The 17,192-nt window shown below is 48.7% G+C and overlaps 1 protein-coding gene across 1 annotated transcript in view; it reads right to left on the reverse strand.

The window, feature by feature from the left end:
• Positions 1–13,220: 13,220 nt before the first annotated feature.
• CCT6A (chaperonin containing TCP1 subunit 6A) overlaps positions 13,221–17,192 on the reverse strand; it is a 134,243-nt gene continuing 130,271 nt past the window's right edge. Inside the window, exons 13-14 of the mRNA XM_075336329.1 lie at positions 14,545–14,617; positions 13,221–13,506 (exon numbers count right to left, since the gene is read on the reverse strand). Coding sequence (XP_075192444.1) covers positions 13,434–13,506; positions 14,545–14,617 — 146 coding nt within the window. The 3' untranslated portion in view covers positions 13,221–13,433. The remainder of the gene's footprint in view (positions 13,507–14,544; positions 14,618–17,192) is intronic.

Below are 17,192 nucleotides of genomic sequence, written 5' to 3' on the forward strand. Positions count from 1 at the left end.
TTGTAAATAACTAATGAACTAATAAAGTTGTTAAAACCAAGCAGACCATTGTTTTTCTGTGAAATTCTCAATAAGTTTGATGTGTTACATGACCCTCTTCCCATTGGAAAAGTAAAGTCCATCTTGAAAAGTTTCCCCCTCCCATATACTAATGAGCCACAAAGAGGAAGTAGATATCGCCAACCATTCCCATTTTATATAGGTGTATCCATATAAATGGCCTACCCTGTATAATTTGTTGTGCAATTTCTCCTGAGTACACATACCTTATATGTGGTGGAAACATCCTTTGTGCCATGGAAGGGTTCAGAAGGGAAAGAGCGCTATTCCAATTTTGGAATGCTATTTTGTCTGGAGTGGATTGCACACACCAGGTCACATTTAAAAAGCTCCTACAAAGGCAAAACCGCAGAAACCCATTGCGGTAACTACACCTCTCGGAATTTATCTAGGTACAGCGAGCATTTTTCATCAGCGGGATATTTACAGAATTTTATAACATTTAGGCTAAGTAAATGAAAATTTACCATTTTTCCCACTACTAATGCGGGCTTTACACGAGACTATATATTGTGCGATATGTCGTTGGGGGTCACGGTTTTTGTGACGCACATCCGGAATAGCGCACAACGTCGTCTCGTGTGACACCTCCGAGAGACGCAGTATCGCTCACAAATCGTGAGTCGTGTACTAGTCGTTAACTTTCATGATATCGTTTATTTTCAATGGCGCTGGTTGTTCATCGTTTCCGTGGCATCACACGTTGCTCTGTGTGACACCACGGGAACGATGAACACAGCGTACCTGCGTCCCACGGCACCCGCCGGCTAAATGGAAGGAAGGAGGTGGGCGGGATGTTTACATCCCGCTCATCTCCGCCCCTCCGCTTCTATTGGCCGGCTGCCGTGTGACGTCGCTGTGACGCCAAACGTCCCTCCCACTTCAGGAAGTGGACGTTTGTCGCCCACAGCGAGGTTGTCCGGAAGGTAAGTGTGTGTGATGGGGGTTAAACGAGTTTGTGCGCCACGGGCAGCGATTTGCCCGTGACGCAAAAACGATGGGGGCGGGTACGATTGCTCGTGCTATTGCACGATAGATCGACTCGTGTAAAGCAGGCTTAAGTTTAGTTTTTCTAATGGCTTGTAGGAAAAACAAAATGGACCAGTTTGTTGTGCAATTTCTCCTAAGTGCACCAATACCCTACATGTAATCAGGAGCTACTTTTCAGGAACAGTGGAATGCTCAGAAAGGAAGGGGTGCCATATTATACTGCAGATATTCCTGTTATGGTTTGGGGGAGCAATGTCCCTTTGACAGACTCCCCCCCCTAATTTTAGCCCCAGATTTTACATATTCATAGGGAAAAATGGGTAACCATGACACCAAAATATGTAAATTTCAGCTGAGTGCGGTACGGTTTAGCCACACAACAAGACTTGTGAAGGGAGGGAAGCTGCACCATTTAGCTCTTGAAGCATAGAATATTCCTAGAATTGTTTGGGGACTCTATTTACAGAGTCCCTAAGTACCAGAACAGAAGAATCCCCCCTCAAGTGAAATGACACTATGGTTACGACAACGAACAACTGTCAATGAGTGGTCGTAACCATGGATACCTAAGCTGCAATGCCCTGCAAATGAGGTAAGATACTTAGCTAATCTGGAGAACTATCCTACATTTCTAATTGGAAGTATTTGCTAACATTATTATATCTACTCCATATTGGAATACCCCTTTAAAGGTTTTGTATAGAGAATTGTGTAAGTGAACAAAATATGAAACTGATGCTGTAAAGAGAACTTGCCATCTTCGGCTTAAAGGCCCCGTCACACTAAGCAACATCGCTAGCAACATCGCTGGTAACGAACAACTTTTGTGACGTTGCTAGCGATGTTGCTGTGTGTGACATCCAGCAACAACCTGGCCCCTGCTGTGAGGTCGTTGGTTGTTGCTGAATGTCCTGGGCCATTTTTTAGTTGTTGCTGTCCTGCTGTGAAGCACAGATCGCTGTGTGTGACAGCGAGACAGCAACAACTAATGTGCAGTGAGCAGGGAGCCGGCTTCTGCGGAGGCTGGTATCCAATGTAAACATCGGGTAACCAAGAAGCCCTGTCCTTGGTTACCCGATATTTACCTATGATACCAGCCTCCGCCTCTCTCACTGTCAGTGCCGGCTCCTGCTCTGAGCACATTTAGCTGCAGCACACATCAGGTAATTAACCCGATGTGTGCTGTAACTAGGAGAGCAAGGAGCCAGCGCTCAGTGTGCGCTGCTCCCTGCTCTGTGCACATTTAGCTGCAGCACACATCGGGTTAATTAACCTGATGTGTGCTGTAACTAGGAGACTTGGGGCTGGTCATTGGTTGCTGGTGAGCTCACCAGCAACTCGTGTAGCCACGCTCTAGCGATCCCTGCCAGGTCAGGTTGCTGGTGGGATCGCTGGAGCGTCGCAGTGTGACATCTCACCAGCAACCTCCTAGCAACTTACCAGCGATCCCTATCGTTGTTGGGATCGCTGGTAAGTTGCTTAGTGTGACTGGACCTTAAGATTTCCAGCAATCATCTCTTCAAACATTACAGCCATTTGTACACTTACCAGTATTTGCAATTTGTAAGGTAATCAGCTAGGTCAAGTCAGTGATTATGTTGAAGGTTGTGTCAATAGTGTCTGATATAATTCACGCTGGCTGTGACAATGTGCCACTGGAATGGGAAAATCCCCTACAGATTAACAAGGGCTAATTAAGATGTCAGTTTTTTCATGTACAAGAAAAATGACCCTTATTTCAATAGAGATTTTGTTCAGTGTTCCGTTGGATTTTCATAAATAGCGCCAGTCATGGTGTCCAAGTTTCTCAGGGTGGTTAGGGGAGTTTTCTACCTTGTAACAGTCTGTGAAGATGGGCAGCATTTAAATAACATCAGATTCTTATTTTGCACAGACTGCCTTTGCAATTTTGACCTGACACTTGGATCAATATCAGACATTTCCACAAAATAAAAAGTGGACCACCCCATAGACTATATACTAAAGGGTGCTTTACACGCTACAACATCACTAGCAATTGCGATAGCACTTGCCCCCGTCGTAACGATATGTGGTAATCGCTGCCGTAGCGAACATGATCGCTACGGCAGCGTCACACGCATATACCTGCTCTGCGACGTCACTGTGACCGCCGAACAATCCCTCCCTCAAGGGGAAGGTGCGTTTGGCATCACCGCAACATCACTAAGTGGCCGCCCAATCAAAGCAGAGGGGCGGAGATGTGCGGGACAAACATCCCGCCCAACTCCTTCCTTCCTCATTGCTGGCGGGACGCAGGTAAGGAGAGCTTCCTCGTTCCTGCGGTGTCACACGTAGTGATGTGTGCTGTCGCAGAAACAAGGAACAACATTGTTACTGCAGAAGTAACGATAATTGAGATTAGGGGGGGGGGGTGTCACCGATGAGCGACTTTGAACATTTTTGCAACGATTCAAAGAAGGGAATTTTGTTACTTACCGTAAATTCCTTTTCTTCTAGCTCCTATTGGGAGACCCAGACGATTGGGTGTATAGTACTGCCTCCGGAGGCCACACAAAGCATTACACTAAAAAGTGTAAGGCCCCTCCCCTTCTGGCTATACACCCCCAGTGGGATCACTGGCTCACCAGTTTTAGTGCAAAAGCAAGAAGGAGGAAAGCCAATAACTGGTTTAAACAAATTCACTCCGAAGTAACATCGGAGAACTGAAAACCATTCAACATGAACAACATGTGTACCCGAAAAACAACCAAAAATCCCGAAGGAAACAGGGCGGGTGCTGGGTCTCCCAATAGGAGCTAGAAGAAAAGGAATTTACGGTAAGTAACAAAATTCCCTTCTTCTTCGGCGCTCCATTGGGAGACCCAGACGATTGGGACGTCCAAAAGCTGTCCCTGGGTGGGAAAAGAAATACCTCATGTTAGAGCTGCAAAGACAGCCCTCCCCTACGGGGAGGCAACTGCCGCCTGCAGGCCTCTTCTACCTAGGCTGGCGTCCGCCGAAGCATAGGTATGCACCTGATAATGTTTGGTGAAAGTGTGCAGACTCGACCAGGTAGCTGCCTGGCACACCTGTTGAGCTGTAGCCTGGTGTCGTAATGCCCAGGACGCACCCACGGCTCTGGTAGAATGGGCCTTCAGCCCTGATGGAACCGGAAGTCCCGCAGAACGGTAGGCTTCAAGAATTGGTTCCTTGATCCATCGAGCCAGGGTGGATTTTGCAGCCTGCGATCCCTTGCGCTGACCAGTGACAAGGACAAAGAGTGCATCCGAGCGGCGCAGGGGCGCCGTGCGGGAATGTAGATTCTGGGTGCTCTACACCAGATCCAACAATGCAAAGCCATTACATATCGATGAAATGGATAAAAGGAAGGTAAGGAGATATCCTGATTGTGATAAAAAGGGGATACCACCTTAGGGAGAAACTCTGGGATCGGACGCAGCACTACCTTATCTTGGTGAACACCAGGAAGGGAGCTTTGGATGACCGCGCTGCTAGTTCGGACACTCTCCGAAGAGACGTGACCGCTACCAGAAAGGCCACTTTCTGTGAAAGTCGAGAAAGTGAAAACATCCCTCAGAGGCTCGAAGGGCGGCTCCTGGAGAGCAATTAATACCCTGTGCAGATCCCATGGGTCTAACGGCCTCTTGTACGGAGGGACAATGTGATAACCCCCCTGCAGGAACGTGCGTACCTGAGGAAGTCGTACTAGGCGCTTCTGAAAGAATACCGACAGCGCTGCGACTTGTCCTTTAAGGGAGCCGAGCGACAAACCTTTTCCCAATCCAGATGCAGGAAGGGAGGAAAAAGGAGACAATGCAAATGGCCAGGGAGACACTCCCGAAGCAGAGCACCAAGATAAGAATAACTTCCACGTCTTGTGGTAGATCTTGGCAGACGTCGGCTTCCTAGCCCGTCTCATGGTGGCAATGACGTCTTGAGATAATCCTGAAGACGCTAGGATCTCGGACTCGATGGCCATACAGTCAGGATCAGGGCCGTAGAATTCAGTGGAAAAAACGGCCCTTGGGACAGCAAGTCTGGCCGGTCTGAGAGTGCCCACGGTTGGCCGACCGTGAGATGCCACAGATCCGGGAACCACGACCTCCTCGGCCAGTCTGGGACGACGAGGATGGCGCGGCGGCAAGCGGAGCTGAGCTTGCGTAGCACTCTGGGCAACAGTGCCAGAGGTGGAAACACATAGGGTAGCTGGAACTGCGACCAATCCTGAACTAGGGCGCCTGCCGCCAGAGCTCTTTGCTCGTGAGACCGCGCCATGAAAATCGGGACCTTGTTGTTGTGCCGAGACGCCATTAGGTCGACGTCCGGCATCCCCCAGCTGCTACAGATTTCCTGACACCATTCTGGGTGCAGAGGCCATTCCCCTGCGTCCATGCCCAGGCGACTGAGGAAGTCTGCTTCCCAATTTTCTACGCCCGGGATGTGAACTGCGGATATGGTGGATGCTCTGTCCCCCACCCACGTCAGAATCCGCCGGATTGCCTGGTAGGCTTGGCGATGCGTGTTCCGCCTTGGTGGGCGATGTCTGCCACCGCTGTGGAATTGTCCGACTGAATTCGGATCCGTTTTCCTTAGAGCCACTGCTGGAAGGCTTGCAGGGCAAGATACACTGCCCAGATTTCCAGAACATTGATCTGAAGGATGGACTCCTCTGAAGAGAGTCCTTGACCGTCTGAGAAGGGAAACGTTCCTGTCTAGGGACGTCGACTCCCCAACCCATTGGCAAAGCATGTCCCATTGAAGTGGACGCAGATGAAACTGCGCGAAAGTGACTGCCTCTGCATGAGGCGTCTTAAGGGGTGTGACTGGCCTTGAAGGAGAGACTGCACCCCCGTCTGTAGTGAACGCTGCTTGTCCAGCGGAAGCTTCACTATCGCTGAGGGAGTGTGAAACTCCATGCCCAGATATGTCAGCGATTGGGTCGGTGCCCGATGTAACCTTGAAAAGTTGATGATCCACCAGAAACTCTGGAGAGTCTCCAGCGCCCCGTTCAGGCTGTGTTGGCATGCCTCTTGAGAGGGTGCCTTGACAAGTGGATCGTCCAGTAAGGATCACAGAGTGACCCTGAGAGTGCAGGACTGCTCCCACTGCTGCCCTGAACTTGGTGAAAACCCGTAGGGCTGTCGCCAGACCGAAGGGCAGGGCTACGCACTGAAGATGCTCGTCTTCAATAACGAAACGTAGCAAACGCTGGTGCTCTGGAGCAATCGGCACGTGGAGATAAGCATCCTGATATCTATTGATGCTAGGAAATCTCCTTGAGACATTGAGGCAATGACGGAGCGGAGGGTTACATCCGGAACCGCCTGGCCTTCACGTGCTTGGTGAGCAGTTTTAGGTCCAGAACGGAACGGAAAGAGCCACCCTTTTTTGGCACCCCAATCAGATTGGAGGAAAAAACAGTGTCTTGTTCCTGAAGAGGAACAGGGATTACCACTCCTTCTGCCTGCAGAAGAGCATCGGCTCGGCGGGGGGGGGGGAATGTCCTGTACACGTGAGACACAATGTCTCTCACCCACCGGTCTGTGACCTGCGGCAGCTAAATGTCGCCAAGCGGGAGAGTCTGCCACCAACCGCGGATGCGGAGAGAGAGAGCTGAAATCATGAGGACACCGCCTTGGTAGCGGTTCCTCCTGCAGCCTTCCTTGGGCGTGATTGAGCCCGGCCGGAATTTGAGCCCCTCTGAGCATTTTGAGCCCTTTTGGACGAGGACAATTGGGACCTGCCCGAGCCTGGGAAGGACCGAAACCTCGACTGTCCCCCCAGGACAGCATTACTAGGGTAAGTCGCAATGCAGACATTGCGAGGTTAAGGACACCACCTGCGGCACAGATGTACATGTGCTCAAGACCAGCTGCGCAAGACCAGCTGAAAAAGCTTAGAGTGCCCATACGGCTGCGAATGCCGGAGCAACCGACACGCTGATAGCTTCACAGACAGATTTCAACCAGAGGTCCATCTGTCTGTCAATGGCATCTTTAAGTGACGTCCCATCTCCACTGCAACTATGGATCTAGCCGCAAGCCTGGAGATTGGGGGATCCACCTTTGGACCCTGGGTCCAGTGCTTTACCACGTCAGGGTAAAGGGATAACGTGTATCCTTAATACGTTTGGAGAACACGCTTATCTGGTAAGCGTGGTGTTTCTGAACTGCTTCTCTGAAGTCAGCGTGGCCAGAAAAGTACTCAATATACGCATGAGATACTGAAAAAGGGATTTCTCCTGCTGTGAAGCTGACTCCTCCACTGGGGGAGCTGAGGGAGAAATATCCAACATTCCATTGATGGACGCTATAAGATCATTCACTATGGCGTCACCATCCGGTGTATCCGGATTGAGAGCGGTGTCAGGACCAAAGCCCTGATCAGCTACGTCTGCCTCATCATACAGAGAGTTCCTGCTGGGACCTTGACCAGTGATGAAGCCGAGTGCCGCACCCAGCGAGCTAGCTTAGGCTGTCTGGGACTGCCGTCCGTGTCAGAGCCTTCACCCTGGAATGCCTGGGACCCCCCCCCGGAGCACTGATTATGTTCCAAATGAGGGTGGCCAGGGAGCATTAATCAAGATTGCCCATGGCCTGTCTGGACTGCAAAGTCTCTATCCCATGACAATCTATCAGCCGAAACTGCAACTCCGTCCCTGTCCCTGGACAGGGTTCACAGGTGGTTTCCTTTGGCCACCTCTAGTAGAGACCCCGGCTGACCAAGTGCTACAGGGGAGCATTGCACACAATGGGGGTCAGTGGAACCTGCCGGTGGAACAGTATCACATGCAGGAAAAGCAGCATAGAAAGCCTGTGTTGCTTTTTTGCTGCTGTATTCTAGCCATCTATGCAATGTATAGCATACAAGCATAAACACTTCAGCACATGCAATACAAGCAGCATAGAAAGCCTGTGCCTTGGCGCCCATGCTTTTTTGCTGCTGTTGTCCAGCCATCTAGGAGAATATAGCCCAGAGTAGCGACCGTACAGTGCAATGTATAGCATACAAGCATAAGTACAAATGAGCACTTCAGCACATGCAATACAAGCAGCATAGAAAGCCTGTGCCTTGGCGCCCATGCTTTTTTGCTGCTGTTGTCCAGCCCTCTAGGAGAATATAGCCAAGAGTAGCGACCGTACAGTGCAATGTATAGCATACAAGCATAAGTACAAATGAACACTTCAGCGCATGCAATACAAGCAGCATAGAAAGCCTGTGCCTTGGCGCCCATGCTTTTTTGCTGCTGTTGTCCAGCCATCTAGGAGAATATAGCCCAGAGTAGCGACCGTACAGTGCAATGTATAGCATACAAGCATAAGTACAAATGAGCACTTCAGCACATGCAATACAAGCAGCATAGAAAGCCTGTGCCTTGGCGCCCATGCTTTTTTGCTGCTGTTGTCCAGCCCTCTAGGAGAATATAGCCAAGAGTAGCGACCGTACAGTGCAATGTATAGCATACAAGCATAAGTACAAATGAACACTTCAGCGCATGCAATACAAGCAGCCTAGAAAAACTGTGCCTTAGCACCCTTGCTTTTTTGCTGCTGTTATCTCGCCATCTAGGAGGGCATATAGCCAAAGATAGCGACCGTACAGTGCAGTGTATAGCATACAAGCATAAAATACAAATGGACACTTCGGTATTTAGTGGGGTCAGCACTTCAGGTGCTGCTTACCGCCCGCTTATAACGCGGGTGTGTGGTCGCCAGAGCCCTGTGAGTGGTTGCCCAGAGCATGTCTCCGTTCCCCAGCTCGGACTGCGTGCAGGAATGGCTGCCGGCGTCCTTCTCCAGCTCGTGTGACGAGGGGCGGGCCGTGGGCGTGCCCCAGACAAGAGCGGGAAACTGGCGTCCCACTGTGTCCAGTGAAGGGGGCTGGAGAATGCAAAGCAGACTCCAGCCCTCGGCGCTGACTGTCTGTACAGCGTCCCGCCTCACCCCTGACTGGCAGGGCTGGAGGCGGGAACGAAACGAAAACTAGGCCGCAAAGCCGGGGACTCGGAAGTCCCCGGCGCACCACAAGTCCCAGCCGCGCCACAATGTAAAAAACACCCAGCAACGGCCGGCGCGGCAGTTCCCAATACATAAAGTCACTCAGCAAAGCTGTAGTGAATAATAGCACGAGCGCTCCGCGCTGTTGCCCCCGGCGCACTAACACTCCCAGCAATGCTGGTGTGTGTGTGCGCGCTTGCCCGGGGACACAGAGTACCTTAATGTAGCAGGGCCTGTCCCTGACGATACTCAGCTCCATATCCAGCAGGTTCTCTGGGTCTGTGGATGGAGCCCGGTCTCAGTGCCTGGAGACCTGTAAGATCCCACTTCGCCCAGAGCCCTGAGGGGGGATGGGGAAGGAAAACAGCATGTGGGCTCCAGCCTCCGTACCCGCAATGGGTACCTCAACCTTAACAAACACCCGACAAAAGTGGGGTGAGAAGGGAGCATGCTGGGGGCCCTAGTATGGGCCCTCTTTTCTTCCATCCGACATAGTCAGCAGCTGCTGCTGACTAAAACAGTGGAGCTATGCGTGGATGTCTGACCTCCTTCGCACAAAGCAGAAAACTGGTGAGCCAGTGATCCCACTGGGGGTGTATAGCCAGAAGGGGAGGGGCCTTACACTTTTTAGTGTAATGCTTTGTGTGGCCTCCGGAGGCAGTACTATACACCCAATCGTCTGGGTCTCCCAATGGAGCGCCGAAGAAATCGCTAATAGGTGTCACACGCAACGACATCGCTAACACAGCCGGATGTGCGTCACAAAATCCGTGACCCCAACGACATAGCTTTAGTGATGTCGTAGCGTGTAAAGCCACCTTTAGTTTCTATCCATGAAAAAAAAAAATCTATATCTAAATGAGCCTTTAAACTGTATGATTGTCTGGACTGTTGTACATTCACACCAATATTTTTGGGAGTCACACTGAGAACTATTAGGTAAGACATTACAGTGCAGCCTTAACTTCAGTCACACTTTTTTTATGAGACTCATGTTAAGGGTATTGTTCCACTTGCGATTTCCATGTGCGAGTGCGATCCGATAAAACATCGGATTACACTCGAACCAGCGCGAAACTATGGGGCAGTATCACACTGATTTTCTCATGCCATAGCGGCATGCTTTGTTTGGCCTGCAAGTCTCAACTCACGCACCCCCATACAAGCTTATTGGAACGTGTGAAACATCGCACAACTGCAGGGAAATGTACACAGAGACAGGCAGCGGAGGAGATGGGGAGAAAGTGCTCCCTCCCAATTCTCTGCAGCTGTGATACCATCACAACAGTTGCATGACCTACGGCTGACATGCGTAGCAGAGGGTTATTAGCATATCGCTTAAGATTCTCTCACTGTACGCAAGTGGAACAGTACCCTTAAGTTTACAAAGACTAAAGGAAAAATTGAAAATTTGTATATGACAAGTCCACCTGATTGTAAAGACTTTATGAAATAGGAGACTGACAACATTTATAACTTCGTAATCAACTAGAATCATGGATAATGTATACTTCCAACAGACTGACCAGCATGCTATAACACAAAACAGACAGGCAATGTGTGTGTTCAGGTTTTTGAGTGATGATCCAAAAATGAAACATTTTGTCCATCATACCATGTTGGTAAGGCCCGTTTCACACGTCAGTGAAAAACAGACGTTTTTCACTGGCGTGTAAAACACGCACATGTCCCTGCGTGTGCTGAAAATCACGGCACACGTGGGTTGTCTAAGTGCAATCCGGGCTCCGTTCTCCGTGGCCCGTGATTGCACTTAGAGATTCACTCACCTGCGCCCGCTCCCGCTGTCCATGGTGCTGATCGCTCCCGCGACGCAGCATCCGGTCGGCGGTGACCCCTGCAGCAGCTGCTTCCGGGTCGGCTGTGTCGCGCATAATGAATATGCGCGACAGTAATCAGCCGGCTTAGAAGCAGCAGGCTGCAGAGGAGATCGCTGGACGCCGGGTGAGTTAAAATGTTTTTTTATTTTAAAAGCACGTTTTTTTCTGGCACGTGTTTCACGGATCACACCACTGCGTGGTCCGTGGAACATCAGTGATGCCAGAAAAAAATGGACATGTCTCCGTGCAGCAATCACGCACACGCGGGTACGCTGCACGGAGACACGTGCAGTGAAAAATCACTGACGTGTGAGCAGACCCATTCATTATAATGGGTCTGCGTATGTCAGTGATTCTGGTACGTTTAAAAAAAAAAAAAAGCACAAACGTACCAGAATCACTGACGTGTGAAAGGGGCCTTATATGTAATGATGAGAGTTTCGAAAAATACTCAGATGCGTGATACTCGTAATGAGTATTCTCTAATACTCGCGTAAGCATTCTGAATAGTGTGTGCAATGCAAGTCAATGGGGAATATTCGCAATGTAAAGAGTAATCCAAATGTCTTACTATTAGCTACTCGCACAAATAGTACGGCATTCGGGTTATTAGTTATATTGTGAGTTTTCCCCATTGACTTGCATTGCACACGCTATTCGGAATGCATATGCAAGTATTAGACAATACTCGTCACTAGTATTGCGAATCCGAGTATTTCAAAACTCGCTCATCATTGGTTATATGCATTAATTTGTCGATGGCTTTTCCTTTGGTGGGGTAGACAATGATGGGCATATCTGTGAAATCTTAATCCACTGCAGTGATATAATGTTACATTTTTAAACAAGAGAATCCCTCTCATCTGATTGGTACATGCAAAACACTCCCTTAGGCTGTGCGCGCACTAGGCCGTTTTACCCGCGGATTTGCTGCAGAAATTTCTTGAGAAATGTCTGCAATCTTTGTGCAGACATTTCCTAGCAAATCCTATGAGAAAAAAAAAAAATAGCTGTGCGCACGCTGCGGATTTTTCTCAAGAAATTTCCTTGAGAGGATTTTCTTGAGAAAATAAGCATGTCAATTCTTTTCCGCAGGTACCTGCGGATTTCTGCAGTACAGCCTGCAAAATCCGCAGGGAACAACCTGCGGGAAAATCGCGGCTAATCCGCATGCGGATTTACCGCGGATTTGGTGCTGATTTTTCCAGAGATCCGGAAAATCTTCCACTCCCAGAAGTTTCTCAAGAAATTTTCTTGAGAAAAATCACATTTCTAGTGCGCACAAAGCCTTATTGTTCCTGGTTAGCGATAACACCCCAAAAACACAATACCAACAGTGAAGTCTGGAGGTGGGGTAGTTTTTCAGAATGCGGCACTGGCAAAATTCATGTAATTGAAGGCAGGATGAAAGGACAAATGTACTGAAACTTTCATAAATAAAATCTGATGACATCTACCAGAATGATGATTAAACCAGGGGGAACATTTCAGCAAGGAAATTCAATTGGTTTCAGAAAAAGAAAATAAAGCTAGTAGAATTGCCCAGCCAACCAAATGACCTGGATCTAATAGAAAATATATGGAAGGAACTAAAGCTCAAAGTTCATGGAAGGAGCCCACCAAACCTTAATAGTTTGACAAGTGTTTGTGTGGAAAAATGAGCCAAATTCACACCTGAGCAATGCACGTGACTAGTTTATCCATAAAACAGGCATCTTGAAGCTGTCACCAACAAAGGCTTTTGTACAAACTATTTAAGGTGTATGCTCATCACCAAGATCCTATCCAATAGATAGTAGGTGTAATAATAACATTAGCAAATACGTCCAATTAGAAATGTAGCATAGTTCTCCTGATTAGGGAAGCCACTTACCTTATGTGCAGGGAATTGCAGCAGCTTAGGTATCCATGGTTACAACCACACATATGTGACAGTTGCTAGTGGCCGTAACCATGGATACCTGAGCTGCTCTAAGGTTCTGCACATGATGTAAGAGACAGCTAATAAGGAGAACTATACATTTTTAATTGGTGGCATTTGCCATTATTACTACATATTGGGATAGGATCTTGAAGATGGGAATACCCCTTTAAATAAATTTCAGTGTGTTCAATACCTTTCTTCCTGTGTAATCTCTCATTGCACATCACTAGATTAAAGGACATCTATGGTTTAAATTTCTTTGCCTGTGTGGATTGGATGTGTTACAGAGAGAAATTAAGGTCAATAACACCTTTAAAAATATATTTCCTTAGAATATTGGTGACGTGCTTAATACGTAATTCACCCGCTGTACGTTTGATTAGACTAGCTTTGATCTCAGGCAAGCTGATGAGGGTAAAGCATCAGTAGTGAAGATTACGCGTATTCTTTTTATTGAGTACAAAGACTGGAGGGCCGACTTGTACACTTCAGTGCCATAAAAAAACTGAAATAAATAAAATTCTGAAAGTTAAATCAAATTAATTTCAATAGGTGCTATCATTTTACAGTTTTAAGTGAAGTTAACTGGAGCCACTGGTTCAGCAAATGACCGAGAGCATAGGAAATGCAGAGAGCTTAACTTCATCCTTTCAGAGAGGACATTCCTGCTCTCATAATCTCGTCCACCAGCAGGATATTGCTCGCAATAACAGTGCTGGAAAAAAAAATAAAGAAGGTACGAGGTCAGTGATAGAAAATGGTTGACTGGCAGGCAACATGACAGTGTCCATACGGAGCATAATCTAGTGGTTGAATGCAATTTACAAACAACACTTATTTTAGGAGAGAGACACACATTGCTATTTAATGTGCAGTTTCCGCTGCCGAACACATAGTAAATTCTGCTGCTAAATTCTAAGGGGAAAACTTTTCTCCTTGTGGAGACTGACAAACCAATCTGGCTGCCAGTGAGGAGACTTGTAGCTGCAATGCACCTCTGGGAAATATTCAAACTGCCTCTTCAGGGAGGAAGGAGACAAACTAGCGCCACCTATTGGAAGTAGCAATCCTAAAAGCCAAAAGTGAGCCTTTTCATATGACTTAGGATTTATGCCAGATCAGAACTTCAATTTGCAGACACTGTGTTTGGGGGTGATTGCCCCTCGTCAGTGCAAGGTATGAGATCTGATCTTTCCCAGAGGAGACCTGTAGCTATAAGACGCCTCACTGGCAGCCAGATTGGTTTGTCAGTCTCCGCAAGGAGAATTTTTTTTCCCCCATGAACCCCACTATAGCTTCACATACAGCAAGATCAGATCTCATACTTTGCTCTGACTAGGGGCAATCATCCAGAAACACCGTATCTGCATATTGAAGTTCTGATCTGGCATAAATCTTAAAGTCACATGAAAAGGCTAGTTAAAGGATCACTACTGGCTTTCAGGATTGCTACTTCCAATAGGTGGTGCTAGAGTTCGTCCACTGCTAACACCGAATATCAATGAAATCCACAAATAAAGCAAAGTCCTAAATTTCAGCCTCCTCTAGGCAAACGCCAAGAACTGCCACTAGCTTGAAATTACAAATTTTGACCTGTGGGCTACTAGATGAGGAATGGGTTAAAAGGTAACAAATCTGACAGGTACCCCTTAACTCAGACCATACAAAAGCCACTAACTGCTCTAGTTGAAAGATTACAAGGAGCACAAAGTAGTGTAAATTGATTCTGATCGGCATAGATTAATAGATTTACCAGGAATGAAGAAGCTGTTTCTTAACACTGTAATTGTCCCAGATTCCTGCCTCCGATGACACCATTGGTTCACCTACAGATAAGGAAAAACCCAAACACGTCAGAGTCTTCAACACCCGTTTTATTGCATTCACTTTAGAGTTTTGGGAGTAGTACACAAGACATTATACTTCATGGGTAGATTAACTATGTATCATGTTCAGAAAGGACAGCCATCATTTAAAGGGAACCTGTCACCAGTTTTATGGCCTATAAGCTGTGGCCACCACCAGTGGGCTCTTATATACAGCATTCTAACATGCTTTACATAAGAGCGCAGGGAGGCCGCTGTGAGAACATAAAAAAAAGAGAATTTTGTTTACTTACCGTAAATTCTTTTTCTTATAGTTCCGTATTGGGAGACCCAGACATTGGGTGTATAGCTTCTGCCTCCGGAGGACACACAAAGTACTACACTAAAAAGTGTAGCTCCTCCCTCTGAGCCTATACACCCCCTGGAAAACCAGATCTAGCCAGTTTAGTGCAAAAGCTGAAGGAGAATAGCCACCCACAAGTAAAGACAGAGCAAGAACCGGAACAACCGGAGACTCTGTCCACGACAACAGCCGGTGATAACACGCGGAACAAGAAACTGCCAACAGGGAGGGTGCTGGGCCTCCCAATACGGAACTATAAGAAAAAGAATTTACGGTAAGTAAACAAAATTCTCTTTTTCTTTATCGTTCCTATGGGAGACCCAGACATTGGGACGTCTCAAAGCAGTCCATGGGTGGGAATAAACAGAAAAACTGAGAAGTAGGCAGAGCCTAACTTCACAAATGGGCGACAGCCGCCTGAAGAATGCGTCTGCCCAAGCTGGCATCTGCCGAAGCATGAGCATGCACTTGGTAGTGCTTTGAAAAGGTATGCAGGCTAGTCCAAGTGGCAGCCTGACAGACTTGCTGAGCCGTAGCCTGGTGCCTGAAAGCCCAAGAGGCACCGACAGCTCTGGTCGAGTGTGCCTTGATCCCCGGCGGGGGAGGCACCTGAGTACACTGGTAGGCATCGGAAATGGTCGACCTAATCCAACGAGCTAAGGTCGGCTTAGAAGCAGAGAGGCCCTTACGCCGACCTGTGGTTAGCACAAAAAGAGAGGTGCACCGCCTAAGAGCAGCGGTGCGAGACACATAGATCCGGAGCGCCCGCACCAGATCCAGAGTATGCAACGCTTTTTCAAAGCGATGAACAGGAGCCGGACAAAAGGAAGGCAGGGAAATGTCCTGGTTAAGGTGGAAGGGAGAGACCACCTTAGGGAGAAAGTCCGGAGTCGGATGGAGAACCACCTTGTCTTGATGAAAAAACAAAAAAGGTGACTCCGAAGAGAGCGCAGCCAAATCAGAGACTCTCCTGAAGGAAGTTATGGCCACTAGAAAGACCACTTTCTGTGAAAGACGAAAAAGAAACCTCCCTAAGAGGCTCAAAGGGGGGTTTCTGCAAGGCCGTGAGGACCAAATTGAGGTCCCAGGGATCCAAGGGCCGCCGGTAAGGCGGAATGATGTGAGACGCGCCCTGCATGAAGGTGCGCACTTGAGCCAGCCGGGCGATACGCCGCTGGAACAGTACTGACAGAGCCGAGACTTGTCCCTTGAGGGAATTGAGGGATAGTCCTAGCTGCAGACCGGACTGTAGAAAGGACAGAAGGGTCGGCAAGGAAAAAGGCCAAGGAGCATGGCCGGAAGAGCGACACCAGGACAGGAAAATTCTTCAAGTCCTGTGATAGATTTTGGCCGAGGAAGACTTCAGAGCCCGAGTCATAGTGGAGATGACTTCAGGAGGAATACCAGAAGCCGTCAAGATCCACGACTCAAGAGCCACGCCGTCAATCTGAGAGCCGCAGAATTCTGGCGGAAAAACGGACCTTGTGAGAGAAGGTCTGGACGGTCCGGAAGATGCCACGGCACCTCTACGGACAGATGGAGCAGGTCTGGGTACCAAGGTCGCCTGGGCCAGTCTGGAGCAATGAGGATGACCCGACGGCCCTCCATTCTGATCTTGCGCAGAACTCTGGGCAAGAGAGCTAGAGGGGGAAACACGTAGGACAGACGAAACTGGGACCAGTCTTGAACCAAAGCGTCCGCCGCAAAGGCCTGAGGATCGTGGGAGCGAGCCACGTAAACCGGAACCTTGTTGTTGTGACGGGATGCCATTAGGTCCACTTCCGGAGTGCCCCACTTGCGGCAGATTGACTGAAACACTGCCGGATGCAGGGACCACTCGCCACTGTCCACGGTTTGACGGCTGAGATAATCTGCTTCCCAGTTTTCCACGCCTGGGATGTGGACTGCGGATATGGTGGACTTGGAGTCCTCCGTCCATTGAAGGATGCGTTGTACCTCCAACATTGCCAGGCGGCTGCGTGTCCCGCCTTGGTGATTGATGTAGGCAACCGCTGTCGCGTTGTCTGACTGGCCTCGGATGTGCGTGCCCGCCAACAGGTGGTGAAAGGCTAGGAGAGCTAGAAGCACAGCTCTGGTTTCCAGCACATTGATCGAGAGGGCTGACTCGGACTGAGTCCAAGTGCCCTGCGCTCGGTGGTTTGAGACATACCGCTCCCCAGCCGGATAGACTGGCATCCGTGGTGAGGATCACCCAGGACGGGGCCAGGAAGG

The sequence above is a fragment of the Anomaloglossus baeobatrachus genome, chromosome 2 (assembly GCF_048569485.1).
Source record: "Anomaloglossus baeobatrachus isolate aAnoBae1 chromosome 2, aAnoBae1.hap1, whole genome shotgun sequence".
NCBI classification, from domain to species: domain Eukaryota; kingdom Metazoa; phylum Chordata; class Amphibia; order Anura; family Aromobatidae; genus Anomaloglossus; species Anomaloglossus baeobatrachus.